Source organism: Pogona vitticeps, chromosome 6 (genome assembly GCF_051106095.1).
Source record: "Pogona vitticeps strain Pit_001003342236 chromosome 6, PviZW2.1, whole genome shotgun sequence".
Classification (NCBI taxonomy): Eukaryota; Metazoa; Chordata; class Lepidosauria; order Squamata; family Agamidae; genus Pogona; species Pogona vitticeps.
This window is the reverse complement of record NC_135788.1, coordinates 71818241-71837209: the sequence shown is the minus strand read 5'-3', so window position 1 is coordinate 71837209 and position 18969 is coordinate 71818241. Positions and strand designations below refer to the sequence as shown.

General features: G+C 41.8%; 1 protein-coding gene and 1 long non-coding RNA gene across 44 annotated transcripts in view; one reads left to right on the top strand and one right to left on the bottom strand.

Moving 5' to 3' along the window:
• The window catches only part of CLASP2 (cytoplasmic linker associated protein 2), a 212545-nt gene extending 207932 nt beyond the window's left edge, over positions 1-4613 (bottom strand). For all 43 annotated transcript variants that reach the window (XM_078377537.1, XM_078377543.1, XM_078377539.1 and 40 more), the window contains exon 1: positions 3908-4613. In XM_078377537.1, the coding sequence (XP_078233663.1) occupies positions 3908-4102 (195 nt within the window). In that variant the 5' untranslated portion in view covers positions 4103-4613. The remainder of the gene's footprint in view (positions 1-3907) is intronic.
• An 884-nt stretch (positions 4614-5497) lies between these two features.
• On the top strand, positions 5498-18969 carry LOC140708351 (uncharacterized). The gene is made up of 2 exons (XR_013537407.1): positions 5498-5603; positions 17749-18969. It is a non-coding gene; the product is annotated as an uncharacterized LOC140708351 (long non-coding RNA).

Sequence of the window (18969 nt, the reverse complement as noted above, 5' to 3'; positions counted from 1 at the left end):
ATGCCTTGCTTAACTATTTTAATTGGTTCAAAAAAAATTGCTATATGAGAACATCGTTAAGCGAAACACTATTTCCCATAGAGATGCATTGAAAACCGGATAATCCGTTCCAATTGGAACGGATTACCACCCTTAAGCAAAAATCCCCATAGGAAAAAACGTTAAGCGAAACCCATTGAAATGCATTGAAGCCTTTTCAATGGGGGAAAAAATTCACAAAAATTCAAAAAGACTCAGAACAAAGCCAAATTAAGTTAACGAAGGTTTTATTAGGTGCACTAACGATTCCACGCATTTTAAACATTTTTAAACATTTTAGAATATTTTAAAAATAGCAAAAATGGGGCTGTAAAAAAAACGTTAAGCAAAACAAGGGGACCTAAAACTGTCATCGTTAAGCGAAGCATGGTCCCGAAATCGTTAAGCAAAAATCGCCCATAGGGAAAATCATTAAGTGAAGCGCAAGATCGCTCCGAAAAAGCCATCGTTAAGTGCATTTTTCGTTGTACGAAGCAATCGTTAAGCGAGGCACCACTGTATTAAAAGACAAATTAAACAATGTATGGACTAAATTAAAATTAAAAAACTAAAACATGAAAACATGAGAAAGATTAAAATTATCTTTTAAAATAGGGTTCAAGGATTCAGTTATAACTGTTAAAAGCCTGCCTGAAGAGATGGGGCTTTAGCTTTTTTCGAAAGGATAAAAGGGAAGGAGCCATCCTGATCTCCCGAGAGTATGTGTTCCATAGCCTGGGAGCTACCACAGAGAAGGCCCTGTCCTGTGTTCCCATTAGCTGTTCTTGTGCTGGCTATGGGACCTAGAGGGGAGTATCCTCTGCTGATCTCAATCACTGAAAAGGTGCATATAGGGAGAAACAGTCCTTCAGGTAGACTGGACCCAAGCTGCATGGGGCTTTATAAATAATGACCAGCACTTTGAATTGGGCTCAAAAACGGACTGGTAGCCAATGCAGTTCTTGTAACAGACGTATTATATGCTCCCTGTAGTTGGGCTGCAGAGTTTTGCACCAACTGAAGTTTCTGAACTATCTTCAAAGGCAGCCCCACACAGACTGTGTTACAGTAATCCAAATGAGATATAACTAAGGCATGTGTCACTGTAGCCAAATCCGACATCTCAAGGAACATGTACAGCTGGCGCACAAACTTTAGTTGTGCAAATGTACTCCTGGCCATTGCCGAGACCTGGGCATCCAAGCTTAGAGATGAATCCAGGAGTACACCCAAGCTGCGGACCTGAGTTTTCCAGGGGAGTGTAACCCCATCCAGCACAGGTAGTATCCCTATTCCTTCATCTGCTTTCCGACTAATCAGGAGCACCTCTGTCTTGTCTGGATTAAGTTTCAGTTTGTTTGCCCTCATCCAGCCCATTACTGATGCCAAGCACAGGTTCAGAGTCAAGACAGCTTCCCTGAAATTAGGTGGAAAGAAGAAATAGAATTGGGTGTCAGCCGTATACTGATGACACCCAACCCCAAAATTCCAGACAACTTCTCCCAATGGTTTTATGTACTAGATGTTAAAAAGCAAGGGTGACAAAGCAGAACCCTGAGGAATGCCACAGGCCAATGGCCAGGACGTTGAGCAGGAGTCACCCAGCACCACCTTCTGAGTTCTCCAATCCAGGAAGGACTGCCACTGTAAAACAGTGCCTCCAAGTCCCATCCCAGAGAGACGGCCCAGAAGGATACCATGGTCAATGATATTGAAAACTGCTGAGAGGTCCAGCAGTCCTTTAATCAACAGGGACACACTCCCCCTGTCCAATTCCCGGCATAGGTCAAGGTGAACATCAAGGTGACCAAAACTGTATCTGTCCCATAGCCAGGCCTGAAACCAGACTGAAATGGGCCTAGATAATCCGCTTCCTCCAGGAATCCCTGGAACTGAAAAACCCCCACACGCTCCAGTACCTTGCCCAGGAATGGGATGTTTGAGACTGGCCAGTAGTTATCCAGTACACTGAGATCCAGGGAGGGCTTCTTCAACAGTGGTCTTATTACTGCCTCCTTTAATCAAGGAGGGATCCTACCCTGCTGCAAGGAGGCATTTACCACTCCCCATACCCAATCGACCATTCCTCCTCTTTCTGCTTTTATGAGCCAGGAAGGGCAAGGGTCCAGCACACATGTGGTGGCATTCACCTCTCCAAGAATCCTGTCCACATCATCAGGCTGCACCAACTGAAAAGTATCCAATAAAAACAGGACAAGCTGGGGCCAAAGTTATATCCACTGGGTCTGTAGCAATTACAGCATCCAAGTTAGTTGTTGGTATGTGCCATCAAGTTGCTTCCGACTCATACCAACCCTATGAATAAGCAGTCTCCAAAATGTCCTGTCCTCAGCTGCCCCACTCAAACTCAAGACCATGATCTCTTTTAAGGAGTCAGTCCACCTTATATTTGACTCTTCCACTTTTCCTGATGACTTCCACTTTACCTAGCATTATTGTCTTTTCCAGTGAATCCCGTCTTCTCATGATGTGCCAAAAGACAGACTCAGTTTCAACATTTTGCCTCTGGAGATCATTCAGTTTTGATTTGATCTAAGACCCACTTGTTTGTCTTCCTCGCAATCCAGGGTATCCTCCAGCACCATATTTCAGGTGAATCAATTTTTTTCTCTCAACTTTCTTAACTGCCCAGTATAGACACCACCAAAAAACCTATTCACTGCAGACACACAATGTAGCATGGAGGCACAGTATATTGACAACCCATAGCACATAGGCTTAAATCCAACTGATAATCCCATCTAGGGTAGACCCATTCAATCGCTTACTGAATGATTACTCAACCGTTACATAAATGCTACTGATTCAATAAATCTACTCTAGTTAGGATGATCAGTTGGATTCTGGCTAGTACTTACAAGCTGAATATTCAACACTTTCTTGCTTACCTTTCACATATGCAGTATCACTAGTTATTAACCAGAATTTTGAGAAACACTGCCAATTTATTTCTAAAACTGTATTCAAGAATTCATGTAGCACATGTAAACATAATGCATATGGTTTGTGCCCACTGTATGCAGGTGGGCATATACACACAGAGATTCATTTTAGGGGAATTTGTGGAAACAATACATCTGAAATTGGTGTTACAGAGCAATATCGCCACCAGATGACAGGACTGTAAAGTAGCTACAGTTAATGCACTGCAAGATGACTACTGAAGAACACATGTCAATTACTAGCAATATAATACCCTCCTCCAGATTTTACTATAGTCCCAAAATAATTTAAAATTCCTTATGCCTTGTGTTAACAATCACTACTTTCCTGGGTACCCCCCCCCCGGAAACTCCTACTTAGAACATTTACAAAAAAGTGGTCATTACGATTATTCTGTAAGACACATAACTGTATAAACAAAATAATGCCATAATAACAACATAACTGAGCATAGTGTTGGCATGCAACAGTGTAACAGCGATCTGCAGAAATCACTTACATGGGTTACTTAAAAGAAAACTCATAAGTTATTTCCAGGTGGCACTGAAAATCTCTACAAAAACCACATACAGGAACTTCCAGTATACATTTACTCAAAACTGATTCTACTGAGTTTTTAAACACACACAGGAATATAAACTGTGTTTGATTATGTTTACATTTGTATCCTGTGGATTCCTCCAGTTCTTCCGGTCAGGCGGCTATTTGCTCCACAGAATCAGCATAGAACATATACAAAGTTACACTGTTACTTCTGTAAAAATATTCAACATGTCACCCAATGTTGAGACACAAGTGATATTGTCTTACAGAGGATTCACTCAATGGGCAATAGAGTATGTAGAACACAGCCTAGAGGAAAACAGGGCCACATTTGATACACTTCCTTTGTAACACACACATGATTCGGCAAAACTGACCTTACCTTATAATTACTAGAGTTCACCCATCCTGTTAGTTCATCCATCACTTTATCAAGGCGCTGCTGATCCTGCTCCAGATCAGTAGAAACGCTGGGATCATTCAAATACTCCAGAAATTCCTGGCCGACCAGCATCCTGCGGCCCACATCTTTCTGTTGTACCTGATCACAAAAGTAATCCATCTTGCCATGCTCCATTTTTATAACAAGGGAACTTTGCAGAACTTTAAAAACGCCCTTCTCTGTGTCTTTGAGAGTTGTTTCAGTGCCGGGTTAAAGAAATGCCTCAAAGCGTAAATCCAAGTTGCCGTGAAATTCAGGTATAAAAAAGGGGCTCTTTTCACTTCCAAAAATCTGCCCAACGGAGAGGGGGGGAATGAGATCCCTTGCCTTCTTTCCGAGCGAACAAAGAATCATATATACACCCCAAAGGCAAAATCCCTGTCTGACGAAACAAAACATTAAGTCATCTTGAGGCGCTTAGAAAAATAATCTAAAAGCTCTCAGGCGAGTAATTAGTGCAGTGCAAGTTCTGAGAGAGGAAGGAAGAAGAAATCTTCAAGATGCCGAGCGTCTCTGAGGGGGCGATATTCTCCCCCCCCCGCTTGCTCCAGAATTAACCGCCTTCACAGGGTCATTCTGGGCGCCTCGAAAGCGGGACGACGGAGGACGACGAGGCACTTGCGGAGGAAGAGGAAAGCGAGGGGCGCTCCCTCAAGACCGGGCGAAGAAGTGCCGCAGCTGCCGCCCAAGCGCCAGCGCCGCCCCGTCCGCCAGACGCCCCGCAGTCCCTTCACCGCAGTGAGGAAGAGCGGCCCCTCGGCCCGACCTGGAGGAAGAGGAAGCCGCCAGAGCCACCACCGTGTCGGTGCCGCGGCGGAACTTTCATGCTCCCCACACCAGCCCCAGGCTGGGCGAGGAAGGGCTGTGCCAGGGCAGCCCCCCCCACCACACACACAATGAGCCTGCGCGGGCTCCCTGCCACCGCCGCCGCCTCAAGACAGAGAGACAGCTCCTCTGTCGTGGGGAAGTTGCGTCCACTTCGAGCCGCCAGTCAGGCAGCCACTCACGGGAGGCGGGGAGGGGGAGGTCAATCACCCTGAGGAGGCCCCGCCTTTTCCTTCCCGTCACGGCGCGCGCGCACTCACACACAGACAACACACGCGCCCCCTAAACTCGGCACCGTTCAGCCCAGCCTCTCCACTTCTTTCTTCTTGGTCACTCTCCAAACGAATAGACACACTTCCTTCCACTTCCTGCGCATGTCTAAAAATCGAGACACACCCCCTTCACTGTCCTTCCCTCCCCGCTCTACCTCCTGCGCCTTTCTAGAGTCTAGACTGGTATCCTAGTTCGCGCGCGCGCGCACGTGGACCTCTTAAGGGCCTGCCCACTGGGAGCGAGCGAGCGCGCGCCCGACGCGGGCCTTTCTCAAACAAGATGCGTCAGCAGGCGTCCGATAGGCTCCGCTGCGCCCCTGCGTCCTGTCCGGCCACTTTTTTTCACCTCTCTCAACCAATCGTGTAACACCTACAGGAGGGAGAGAGAGAGGGAGGGAGGGAGGGGACCCAATATATAGTGGTTTAAAATAATGCCTGTACATGTTCTTATAATTGAAGGCAACGTGAGAGGACCAGAATAAATGCTTAAAAACGACGAAAGTTATATACAGTAAAAGGAATGAGAAATTGGTGCTGACGTAAGTCCACCCCTACAGTTTTTTTTCAGTGAGCCCTTGTTTTTAGGGAGAGAGAGAGAATGAGAATGAGAATGGGCTTGGTGGGGTCCTGACACTGACTCCAGCGCGCGCAGGCTCCTGATCTCTGCCTTGCCGCGCTTCCTGAGTGTCTTTTGCCCTTTTCCACAGTTCGTCCCTATTCTGTCCACTGTAGGCGGTGAGAGAGGCAGGGGCGCTTGTGTTGTGCCTTGGAACAGGGAAACCATATAGACGCGTATCTGCAGGGATAGTTTGAAACCTATGAAGCTTCACTGAAATTTAATGATACCCTAATGTAAGGTAAAAGTAAAGGTTCCCCTTGACATTTAGTCCAGTCGTGTCCAATTCTAGGGCGAGGTGCTCATCCCCGTCTCCAAGCCATAGAGCCAGCGTTTGTCCGAAGATAGTTTCCGTGGTCACGCGGCCAGTGCGACTAGACACGGAACGTCGTAGTCATCTTCCCACCAAGGTGGCACCTATTTATCTACTCGCAGTTTCACATGCTTTTGAACTGCTAGGTTGGCAGGAGCTGAGACAAGTCCGTCGTGTGGATTTGATCTTACCACTGCTGGTCTTCTGACACTGCAGCAGAGAGGCTTCTGCGGTTTAGCCCGCACCACCACCAGGTCACTTCTGGTGATACTGATTGATTATTTCAACTGACATTAAATTACTCTGTTTTACTGAGCAGAATACATGAGGCATTGGGAGATAGACGGGGTCATGGAAGGCTGATGCATAACTTAAAAGTGTATATAGGAAAAATTTAAAGAAATAAAGAACAAAAATAAAAATATAAAAAAGGCAAAAAACCTTATGGCTTGAGTAATTCAGAGAAGCTATGGGCTATGCAGTGCAGGGACACCCAAGATGGACAGGTCATAGTGCAGAGTTCTGACTAAATGCAATCCACGTGGAGCATTAACTGGCAAGCCACTCCAGTATCTTTGCCAAGAAAACTCCATCGACAGAAACAAAAGGCTAAAAGATATGATGCTGGAAGATGAGCCCCTCAGGTCGGAAGGTGTCCAACATGTTACTGAGGAACAGCGGAGGACAAGTACAAGTAGCTCTAGAGCTAATGAAATGGTTGGGCCAAAGCCAAAAGAACGCTCAGCTGCGGACACACCTGCAAGTGAAAGGAAGTCCGATGCTGCAAAGAAAATTACTGCATAGGAACCTGGAATGTAAGATCTATGAACCTTGGTAAGCGGGATGTGGTCAAACAGGAGATGGCGAGAATAAACATTGACATCGTGGGCGTTGGTCAATTAAAATGGACGGAAATGGGCAAATTCAATTCAGACGATTATCATATCTACTATTGTGGGCAAGAATCTCATAGAAGAAATGCAGTAGCCCTCATAGTCAACAAAAGAGTGGGAAAAGCTGTACTGGGATACAGTCTCAAAAATGAGAGAATGATGTCAATACGAATCCAAGGCAGACCTTTCAACATCACAGTAATCCAAGTTTGTGCACCAACTGCCGATGCTGAAGAGGCAGAAATTGACCAATTCTGTGAAGACTTATAAAACCTAGAACTGACACCAAAGAAAGATGTTCTTCTCATTCTAGGGGACTGGAATGCTAAAGTAGGGAGTTAAGAGATAAAAGGAACAACAGGTAAGTTTGGCCTTGGAGTTCAAAACAAAGTAGGGCAAAGGCTAATAGAGTTTTGTCAAAAGAACAAACTGGTCATCACAAACACTCTTTTCCAACAACACAAGAGGTGACTCTACACATGGACATCACCAGATGGGCAATACCAAAATCAGATTGATTATATTCTCTGCAGCTAAAGATGGAGAAGCTCTATAGAGTTAGCAAAAACAAGACCTGGAGCTGATTGTGGCTCTGATCATCAGTTTCTTATAGCAAAATTCAAGCTTAAACTGAAGAAAGTAGGAAAAACCACTGGGCTAGTCAGGTATAATTTAAACACAATCCCTTATGAATACACAATGGAAGTGAAGAACAGATTTAAGGAACTAGATTTGGTGGACAGAGTGCCTGAAGAACTTTGGATACAGACTCGTAACGTACAGGAGGCAGCAACAAAAGCCACCCAAAAGAAAAGGAAATGCAAGAAAGCAAAGTGGCTGTCCATCGGGGGCTTACAAATAGCAGAGAAGGGAAACAAAATGCAAGGGAGATAGGGAAAGTTACAGAAAACTGAACACAGACTGCCAAAGAATAGCAAGGAGAGACAAGAGGGCATTCTTAAATGAACAGTGCAAAGAAATAGAGGAAAAGAATAGATAAGGAAAAACCAGAGATCTGTTCAAGAAAATTGGAGATGTTAAAGGAACATTTTGTGCAAAGACGCACATGATAAAGGACAAAAATGGGAGAAGACATCAAGAAGAGGTGGCAAGAATACGCAGAGGAATTATACCAGAAAGATCTGGACGTCTCGCACAACCCAGATAGTGTGGTTGCTGACCTTGAGCCAGACATCCTGGAGAGTGAAGTCAAGTGGGCCTTAGAAAGTATGGCTAATAACAACGCCAGTGGAGATGATGGCATTCCAGTTGAACTATTCAAAATCTTAAAATATGATGCTGTTAAGGTGCTACACTCAATATGCTAGCAAATTTGGAAAACTCAGCAATGGCCAGAGAATTGGAAAAGATCAGTCTACATCCAAATCCCGAAGAAGGGTAGTGTCAAAGAATGTTCCAACTACCATACAATCATTTCACATGTTAGCAAGGTGTCATGAGTTGAGCCGAAGAAGATCTGGAATATGAGGCGTTAATTACAGCTGAGGAAAATGCTGGGCAATTAGAAGCACAGACAGCTGAATCACCACCAGATTCTCCTCCCCCAGTGGCCAGGGTGAGGCTAAGCTTCGGCAAAGACTCATGACACAAAGGGCAGAGGATTGCATTAATGCTTCCCATAGGAACCTCAAGTCGACCAGCTCTCAGTTTTAGCAGGATGAAGTGTTTAATTGACTGCTGTTGCTATAAAATCTGCACCCAGAGGCTTGGAAGTTTTTGGAAGCAAAAAATCAACATTCTGGTTTGTATCTACACTTCCGCTTATCTTGGACCTTGTTCTCTGGAGCTTTGGCTTTGGACTCTTGACTTCTGACTATGGTTTGTGTTTTGCCTTTGGCATTTTGGTATCTGGATTTCTGATATTGTACTGGCTTATTGGACTTTTGCCTGTTGAAGCCCCCTGGGAACGTGACACATGGTTATGTTCAAAATTCTACAGGGTAGGCTTCAGTAGTATGTGGACCGAGAATTCCCAGAAGTTCAAGCTGGAGTTCGAAGGGGCAGAGGAACTGGACACCAAATTGCTAACATGCACTGGATTATGGAGAAAGCCGGAGAGTTCCAGAAAAACATCTGCTTCATTGACTACGCAAAAGCCTTTGACTGTGTGGACCACAGCAAACTATGGCAAGTTCTTAAAGAAATGGGATTGCATGACCACTTTATCTATCACCTGAGAAACCTATATATGGGATAGGAAGCAACAGTTAGAACGATATGGAAAAACTGATTGGTTCAAAATTGGGAAAGGAGTACGACAGGGCTGTATATTGTCTCCCTGCTTATTTAACTTATATGCAGAATACATCATGCGAAAGGCTGGAATGGATGAATCCCAAGCCAGAATTAAGATTGCCGGAAGAAATATCAACAACCTCAGATATGCAGATGATACCATTCTGATGGCAGAAAGTGAGGAAAAAGAAACTCTTAATGAGGGTAAAAGAGGAGAGCGCCAAAAATGGTTTGAAGCTCAACATCAAAATAACTAAGCCATTGGTCCCATCACCTCCTGGCAAATAGAAGGGGAAGTTATGGAGACAGTGACAGATTTTACTTTCTTGGGCTCCATGATTACTGCAGATGGTGACAACAGCCACAAAATTAAAAGACACCTGCTTCTTAGGAGGAAAGCCATGACAAACCTAGATAGCATCTTAAAAAGCAGAGACATCACCTTGCCTACAAAGGTCTGCATTGTCAAAGCTATGGTTTTTCTAATAGTGATGTATGGAAGTGAGAGCTGGACCATAAAGAAGGCTGACAACCGAGGAATTGATGCTTTTGAATTGTGGTGCCGGAGGAGGCTCTTGAGAGTCCCCTGGACTGCAAGGAGAACAAACTTACCCATTTGAAGGAAATCAACCCTGAGTTGAGGAGAGATCCTGAAGCTGAGGCTCCAATACTTTGGCCATCTCATGAGAAGAGAAACCTCCCTGGAAAATACCCTGATGTTGGGAAAGTGTGAAGGCAAGAAGAGAAGGGCATGACAGGGGAGGAGATGGGTGGACAATGTCATCAAAGCTACCAACATGAATTTGACCCAACTCCAGGAGGCAGTGGAAGACAGGAGGTCCTGGCATGCACTGGTCCATGGAGTTGGATATGACTTAACAACTAAACTACTACAACGAGAGCAAAGAGACTTACTCCCCAAAATGTGTGCATAGGATTATTTCTCTGATTTAAGTCATGAGATTTATTTTATTTAAAATATTTTAATCTGCCTTTCTTCTTAAAAAGGATTCATGTAGGCTTACAACAATTAAAATACAGTATTTAAGTTAGTAACAATGAGTATACAGTATTTAAAAAAGGAAGCAACACTGAAACACATTCAATGTAGTAAGATACAACAATTGATTTAAAAAAAACCCACTTGGCAGCCATTCACTTGAGGAAGGTTTGCCTGAAGAGAAGTCTTTGCCTGCTTGTGGAAAAAAAGCAAAGATGGAGATATGGACAACTGTTACTTGGCTTGGGGGATTGCAGGCAACTTTATCAAATTATAGAATGTAGCTTCAGTTGAAACTTTTCCATACAGGGGGAGTGGAAGAGAAATGGAAGAAAAGAAATTCAAAACTTATCAGTAAGTGATTATCATAAGAGTACTGTAGTTGTAGAGATGTTAAGCAGATTAATACCTATCTTTCAAAAATTATGAATGACATAAGAATTTAGTAAGAAAATTGGAGTTTATCACTATTTATTATTTGCATTTCTACCACACCTTACTTCCAAGGAGTTTAAGGTATCGTTAAATGGTTCTTCTCTCCATTGCATAATCACAACAAACCTGTGAAGTGGATAAAGCTGAATTAGAGGTACTAGTCCAAGATCATCCAATGGATATCATGGCTTAGTGGGTAGTAGGACATGGATCTCCCAAGTTTCAGTTCAGCATTTATAAAAAACAAAATTTTGCCATGGCATGCTGTCAAAAATGTTTTAACATACATTATTACCTAGATTAGTTAATATATAATAAAATGATGCATCTTTTCTTAACTAAGAAACAATTTATGGGAAAACTGTAGGGCCTGGATCTTCTTTCAAACCCTTATACAGTACAGTGGTGCCCCGTATAGCGAGGTTAATCCGTTCCGGATTAACCTTCGCTATACGAAAACATCGCTGTGCGGGTAAGGAAAGCCTATTGGAACGCATTAAACTTAGTTTAATGCATTCCAATAGGCTTCGAAACTTACCCCTCCAGCGATGTTTTCGCGTCCGGCGGCCATTTTGGAGCCGCCGATCAGCTGATCGGCGGCTCCAAAATGGCCGCCGGATGACCCGAAATGGCCCCTATCAGTGTTTTCGCGCCCTCCCCTTGCTTACGGAGGTCGCGAAAATGCTGCGGGGGGGGGCATTTCGGGTCATCCGCGGCCATTTTGGAGCCGCCGATCAACTGTTCGGCGGCTCCAAAATGGCCACCGGAGGCCCCAATCGTCGCAAAGCGAGTGCGGCGATTGGGGCTGATCCGTATAGCGATCCCCAAAAAGGGATCGCTATACGGATTCTTCGTTAAACGGTGCGCTCGTTAAGCGAGGCACCACTGTATATCATTCAACATGCACTGTTAATAGCTTGGGCAGTCCTTAAAAGATGTGAATGACACACTGGAATATCCAGAACTACCCCTTGTGAACTTCCTCTACTGTTTAAAAGCAAGAAGATTTTCATTTTGCACTCACCTTTCTTGGGTTATAGTATACTATATATTCAAACTATACAGTGTACTCAAATAGTTGTGTGTCTATATTTATCCCTGCAAATAGTCTTGCAAATGTAGAAGTACCTTTGTATTAACACTATATCAGTATTATAGTCTACTTTCCATGTGTTTTATTGATTCCCCTCCCTTAGCTTTAACTATTCAGACAGGCTAATGGAGAAACATAATGCACCAGAGGAAGAAGCAAGATTACAGTTGGTGAAATTCTTCCAGGCTGTCATCAGTCTTGGCATCAGCTTTTAAATTTTTGCTATGAACACAAAAGCATGACGGTGTCCAAGGAGAATGCTTCCCTATTATTATTATATAATAATATATTTAAAAACTAGTTGATTCAGTGAAAGTACTTGTTCTTTACACAAAAAGTAATTGTTCTGTATTCTGTTATTCGCCTTAGATAATGACCAGAATCTTTTTGATGCTTGTGTAAAGTTTGCTGAATTTCCTATGGCTATTGACTGAGGGGACAGGGTGCATCTTGGTCACAGCCTGTCTATTCAGTTGAAATATGTGTCTCCCCCCTATGTCAGTTAGCTACAATTAGCCATAGGAAATAACACAGCACTTACAGAAATGTCAAAAGTATACAGTATTAAATTGTATGCTTTCGTCAGGTACATATTGTAAAATCAGCAGGGCAGTGGTACAACTAAGTGACGGCAAAAGTGTTGTCAAAACGTGTTTTCATTCAGATACTGTACTGAACAGATAAAAAGCAAGGTTACAACACGATTGAAATACTGGGTTGAACTAAAATGTCTTCAACAACATATATTTCTAACTAGAAATTCATACTAAACCTGTTCATGCTGCACACACCCAAACTGTACCAGAACATTAACTACTGCTGCATGTAGCATCATGTTTGAAGTGTCCAAGAACACAGGAAAACAAGTGGGACTGGATTCTCAGTGTTGCCTTGTATTTTTGCCTCTTAGAAGGAATGTGTCTATTAAGCAGGATGTTCCAAAAATTAGGAAGGAACCACTGATAAGGGAACCTTCTACTTTGCAATATACTGGCAGATGGTTGTGAGCCCCAAACCTGCGTGTATGGTGCCTGTCTGCTAGGAAATGGGCCATTTCTAGAAATTGAACTGTCCTTGTTTGCACAGTGCAGGCAAAGTGTTCTTTATCCTCATGGCCCATATCTATAATTTCCTTATGCTCTTGCCCAGATCCATGCTACGTATGTTACAGCCTTATATAGGTAACTTCTCTGGCTCTCTTTTTCCTTGCAGGGTGGGTGGTTGTTTTCAATTGAAGCAATAACCTTTTGTGCATTAACCACTCTCAGCCATAGATTTAACTAATAAACTCATACAGGTTTATCTGACTTTGCTTTATTTAGACACTTCAAACATTTCTTTCTAGGAGCTTAACTACCATCAGGTGGCTTTAAGCTCATACACTCAGATATTTTAATACCACTTATTTTCCTTTCAGTTATCAAATGGCTACGCTTCTACATACCACATAGATAGAACACTCTGCCCTATTTTGATGTGACCACATTTTGCCCCCAAAGTGATAGGCGATTTAGAAGCAATTACCACCTGCTTTTGCTGCTAAGGAAATGGCATTCTACTTAAAAGTTAAGAAACAACAGCCTCTTTTTCAGCTGGAGGGGAAAAGATGATTCTAAAACTTCCAAGTCCTTCATTGCCAACAATATGTATCTGAGGTCTTGACTTGTACCATGTTTCAAACTATTATTTTCTTATGGGCTTTACACATTATTTCCATGTGTTATTTGACAATCAGCATTTTATTTCAAGAGAGAGCTCTGTGTGATCAGTCCTTTCAGAAATGTTTGCAGAACTTTAATATGATATGGGAAACACTAACATCATTTTTTTTAATGTTGGAAAAAATTATGAGCTGCCCTTTAGCATGCATTCCCAGGGCACCATTCAGAACTGCAAATAAAACAGTGCAATAAAAATCCAAGACTAAATACAAGAACTTCAGTATCTGCCTGCAATCCAGAATAAAACTGAATCACCAGTGAAAGCTAGCATTATCTTGTGAAAGGAAGACATCAGGGTCAGTGTATGGATTAAATGTTAGCAAGCTGCATCCAAATTATAGAGACCCTAATAGGTTCTCTATACCTTAAATAAGTTGTATTTAAGGAGTGGTTTTACCAGTGCTATATGCTTCCTGTAAGTAACCATAGCTGAGAAGGAATTCAAACTCAAGCCTTTCTTTTGAATATAAATCAGAGCATTTCTCCGAAGCTGATTTTGCTTTGATATATAGCCATACCCATGCTATAATCCAGCCAAAGTCAAGCAATTTAAAGTCCTATTTCAATGGAAAAAATCCTGTTAGGCCATTGATAGGGAGTGTGTGGTATTGTTGGACTGCACCTCTCGACATTCCTTGCCATTGGCTATTTTGGTTAGAGCATCTGGGAATTGCAGTCCCAACAACATTTTGACAACCACACCTTTCCTTACTTCTGTACTAAATAATTCTTAAGACTTAATAGGTTTAAGCACCTGTTTATTGTTTTTATTAAAATCAATGAGATAGGACTAAACCTAAGCTGCATAAATTGTTTCACAATTATTTTCAACAATAGGAACACAATGCAAACGGGTAGTACAGCACAAAGGGAACAGAGGTTTGATGTGCGTGATATGCACAGTTTGCAAATAAACTAATTGACCAAGTGTTCCAGATGAAACAATTGCTGCAGCTGAAATGTTTCTAATAAACATCCTGAGTTGTTTAGCATAATTAAAAAGTGTACTCTTTGAATATGTTAAATGTAATCCTATCCATGTGAGGAATCCATGATTAAGGAATCAGAAATAGCTACTGGCTAGACATCCATGGGAGTACAATCCACTAGAAAGTTCTCTTGTGCAAATCTCAATAGAATGATAGGAAGTTACATAAGGAAACTGTTTAGGCTTATAAAAACTGATTATTGGTTGCACTGGGATTTGGGAGATCCTAGTATGAGTCCCTGTTGAGACATGAAACACACTGAATGACTTTGGACCTGTCACCCTCTCTCAGCTTGTGTAACATCTGATAAAATGGGCTACAGTTAGCAAAAGCTTATATCAAACAAAACATGCTTCAAATTAAAGTGCTGCAAAAATGGAAACTTTTTGAGGAGGAAATGAGGAAAAGAGGCTTGAGGTCATTGGAAGAAAGGTGGGATAAAAGTGTAACTAGTAAGTGTAACAAATCAAATACTTTGCAAGATGTGAAGAGTGTTTTTGCACAGCTCCGTTTCAGATGGGTTCCTGAAGCAGAATTTCCAAACAGACTGCTTTTTTCCTATTCAGTGGGGGAAGAGAACTGGACAGTACACTATGAGAGAAGAAAAGTGGAACTTTCTGCCAAAGAATCCAAGATGACACTTTTGGAAACAGCATGTGCTGAACAATGCCTGCCGATTATTTTTTCATCTAATGTTTCTTTTAAAAAATGTCTTTGTATTGGTAATAGTAATTGGACAAATTTCTAGAGCTATCAGCCATGACCACACCTCTCTCTTGCTTGAAAATAAGAAGAGGAAAAAAGAAAATGGAACTATTGGTGAGATGTGATAAGATATTTTAACTGCAGCTCAAATACTATCTGATAAATAGTGCAATTTTCTATAAACCTTTGTACTTGGACATTAGCACTTGAGGAAGAATGAAATAAGGAAAAGAGGGTGGAGTCTGTCGCTGATGGAAGAAGGAAGGAATCTACATTCTGCTTCTCTGTTTGACCTGAGAGAAATAATGCATATAAATTTGGTATGATTTCAATTAAGTTCTGAATGAATTACCATCTTAGCATGCATTTAAGCTGACACTGAATTCCTGTACACCTACATAATTTTAACATGCTTTTGTTTGGCACATTCCACTGTACACTCCTTTTTTGTGCCAGTGCTCCCTCTGGTGGCCTTTCTATATATTTCAAGGGGCCCAGCACAGTTTCTAGATGCTTTGCAAAGAGGTAGCATATACTTAACATTTATTAATATTTATTTATCCCCAATCCCAAACAGCATCCTGACTACAAATGCTGTCCTCCATTATGAATATTCACAAAACACCTGATTTATATGATCCACTGTTTTTTAAGTAGCAATGCCTTAGGGAAAAATGTTCTGAGTTTTCATGATCAGGAATTTCTGTTGCTGAGTAAACCTGGAATATATTAGATTGCTTTTGCACTCAGTTTTCTGTGGATATTCTTGAAAGACTTCACAGTCAACCAAGACTGTTGGTAGGCTAACCAGGACTATGCTGGCAATGCATTTCAAAATAAGGTGGACATTGCTAGTGTGGTACATAACCTGGCAAAGTCCATCCCAGCCAGGCTCATTGATGTTGTAGACATTACTGGAAACAGCATGGTTATATCTGCAATGAAATAGTAAAATAGGGTTTGATGGGGAATATCCACATATTACACTAGACATTGTTGTAAATAAATAAAATATCTAATTTGTTAAGAGTTACATAGCACACCATTGATTAAAGAAGCAGTTTTGGCATGTATCACTGAAAGAAGAATGCTGTTGAATTCAGTTACACTTGACTTGTTCATTACATCTGACAAGTTTTGGAGATGGCAGGTCCGTACAATTTGTACAAATGTGCCAGATCCCCCCCTCCTCCTCTTTCAGTTTGCCCACCATAGATGATGCGGAGACTTCGTGTATCAAAGGTGGAGTTTTTATTTTTAACGCCTTTGCTATATTGTAGTCTTTCTTTACAAGGGCTTCTTGATTCAGAGGTACCCCTAGGTATTCTTTCTTATTAATTAACAACAAAATCCCAGCAACTGGCATGGGAGTCAAACTAGTTTCTTGTAACACCCATTTGGGCAGTGTGCCCAGTTTGTCTGGGACGTCTTTAACATCTAACACTGTGGCAGGTAAAAGACCCATCCTCCAAAGGGTTCCAACACCATTTTCCTGTAATTTTGCTGGATTGGGGGCATGAAAAGACTCATCCCATGAGATTTCCCATGGTGTTCGAGACATCTTGCATTCTCCCATTTTTGTGTTTCTCTAGTGAACCTGGACTTTCTGTTTTGAGCCTTTCTCTTTCCTCAGTTTGGCCCTAGTAAGGTGGCTTCCCATAGACCTGTCCCCTCCATTCTTGCTCCACTACTTCTCTGGGAACTTTGATCTCAACCCATTTACCAATCCATGGATCTTCCTTAACAATGTCTGTCCATCCCTCCTCACCTTTTGTTTTTTCCATGCTCCAATATCCTTCCTCCAGTTCTTTGCTCTTTCTCTTTTCCTCCTTCCCCAGCTTCTTTTTTTCTTATTTTATAGCCTCCTCCTTTCCTGCCCAAATAGCTCCCTCTGTAGGTGCATCTTTTCCTGGGTGTTTTAGTTCCTTTCAATCCAGTTTTAACCCCTTCAGTTCTTCTCCCAAAGTCACCATGGGTAAGGTCAAGATCCCCTTCAAAGGAGAGGATCTGCCTCCTTCAGCCTCACAACAAATTATTTAATTTTTTAAAAATCATAACCTAAATCCATCTTAGTAATGTATGTCCAGAAAAAGATTGCTTTGCTAGTACTTAAATAGTTTCCATTCTGATCAGGCCACTATTAGTTTGTAGTTGATTAATCATTGACACTGGGTCCGTCACATAACTTCCTCCTTCTTGAACTAACAGAAAAAAAAAGAAGAAGCATGGATCAATTTGTGAGTTCATGTGATACAGAAGGAAGCCTCCATTCATTTCCTCTTGCTACCACTTGGCTCTAGGAGTCACTGCTCCTCAACATCTCTACTTCTTCCACTTTCTAACAATATCTTTGACTTCTCCTGAGGCTTTGAGTGTGATCTCCTTTAAAGTGATCCTTTCTGTCTACTCTAATCTGACCCCCAAAAGTAGAAGCCCTGAAGCTAGACCAAAAAGGTTTAGATTGAGCTTGGGATGGAACACATTTCTTTGTGCATTATATAATTGATAGGAAATAGATTGCACCGGACACTTCACAAACAGATTAAATTGCAATCTGTTTCCCCATTTGATCACAGTCTTTGATGTCTAATCTTATTATCTTCTTTTCCTTGGTCATTCCTTGTGTGGTTCTTCATGTTTCCTTGTGGTCTTGTCTTCTCCAGATACTCTCCAGATGTGGAAGATGCCAGTTTCCATCATTTCCAGCCATCATAGCCAACTTAGAGTGTAACCCATTTTGAGAGAAACAGGTTAGCAAAGTACAGTATGTCTTTGTTATTAGGCTTGTGCACTTGAAATCAAAGTCACTCCATATATATTCACCTATTTCTTTATAAATTGTTTATAAATCACTTTGTCAATTACTGGCATTTCTGAATGTGACCAGTACTATGGGTGATCTTTCTGGAGGAAGCCCAGATGCATCAACGTAACCTAGACCGTTCAGCCTCACCCTGACTAACTGGCCACAGGAGAAGGCAGGTTGCTAGGAAGCAATGCTGGATGGTTTATTTATAGCATTTTAAGCCAACTCTGCAATAGTGAAAGGCTCCCAGAATTTGTCACCAAACTGGTCAGGTTTGTACAACACCCCTGCAGAGTTTCACCCTTACTAAGACATATATGCGAATGCCACAGACTGTTTTAACTAAAAAACTTTTCAGACCAAGGAGAAATGTAGGTTGAAAACTGGCCAGGTGATTAGGTTAACTTCTTATGTTTTTAAGAAAAAGGATTTTCTAGAGGTCGTGGAGAGCAAACACCTTAGAACATTCGTAGCGAGATGAGCCAAGTCTGTTGAGATGAGTATTAATAAACTCCAAGACCTAGGAACGGCACAGGAGATGATAATTGTTAAATATAAAGTTAAGAAAGTGGAAGACAGGGCAGAAGCAAATCAGACTAGAATAAGCACGCTGAAACAAAAAGCTAATTTATCTGAAAGACAGTTCTAGACAGTTCAATTTCAATTGCAACATCGACAAGACCTTAAAAAGTGATCATAATGTGGGTTAATGCCATAACGGGCACACAACACTTGGATGAAGAGGACATAGAAAGAGCTTATTTTGTTGATAATCCTAAAAGCCCAAGGACAAGACCAGTGGTGGTGAAGTTTTTCAGTTTTACAAAGAAAGAGCAATTTATGAAAGAAATTAAACAAAAACAAGATCAGCTGGTCTACAGGGGCACTAAGCTGCAGATTTTCCAAGATTTAAGCAGTGATTCTTTGAACTGGAGAAAATCTATGAAGCCTGTTACAGCAGTATTGATTAAAAATAGTCTCAGATAACAATGGGGGCATCCTGTTGTTGTTTTGGGTTTTTTTAAATTTGGAAAGACCAGGTTCTGTTTAAAATCTATTTATGTGAAGAAGATAAAAA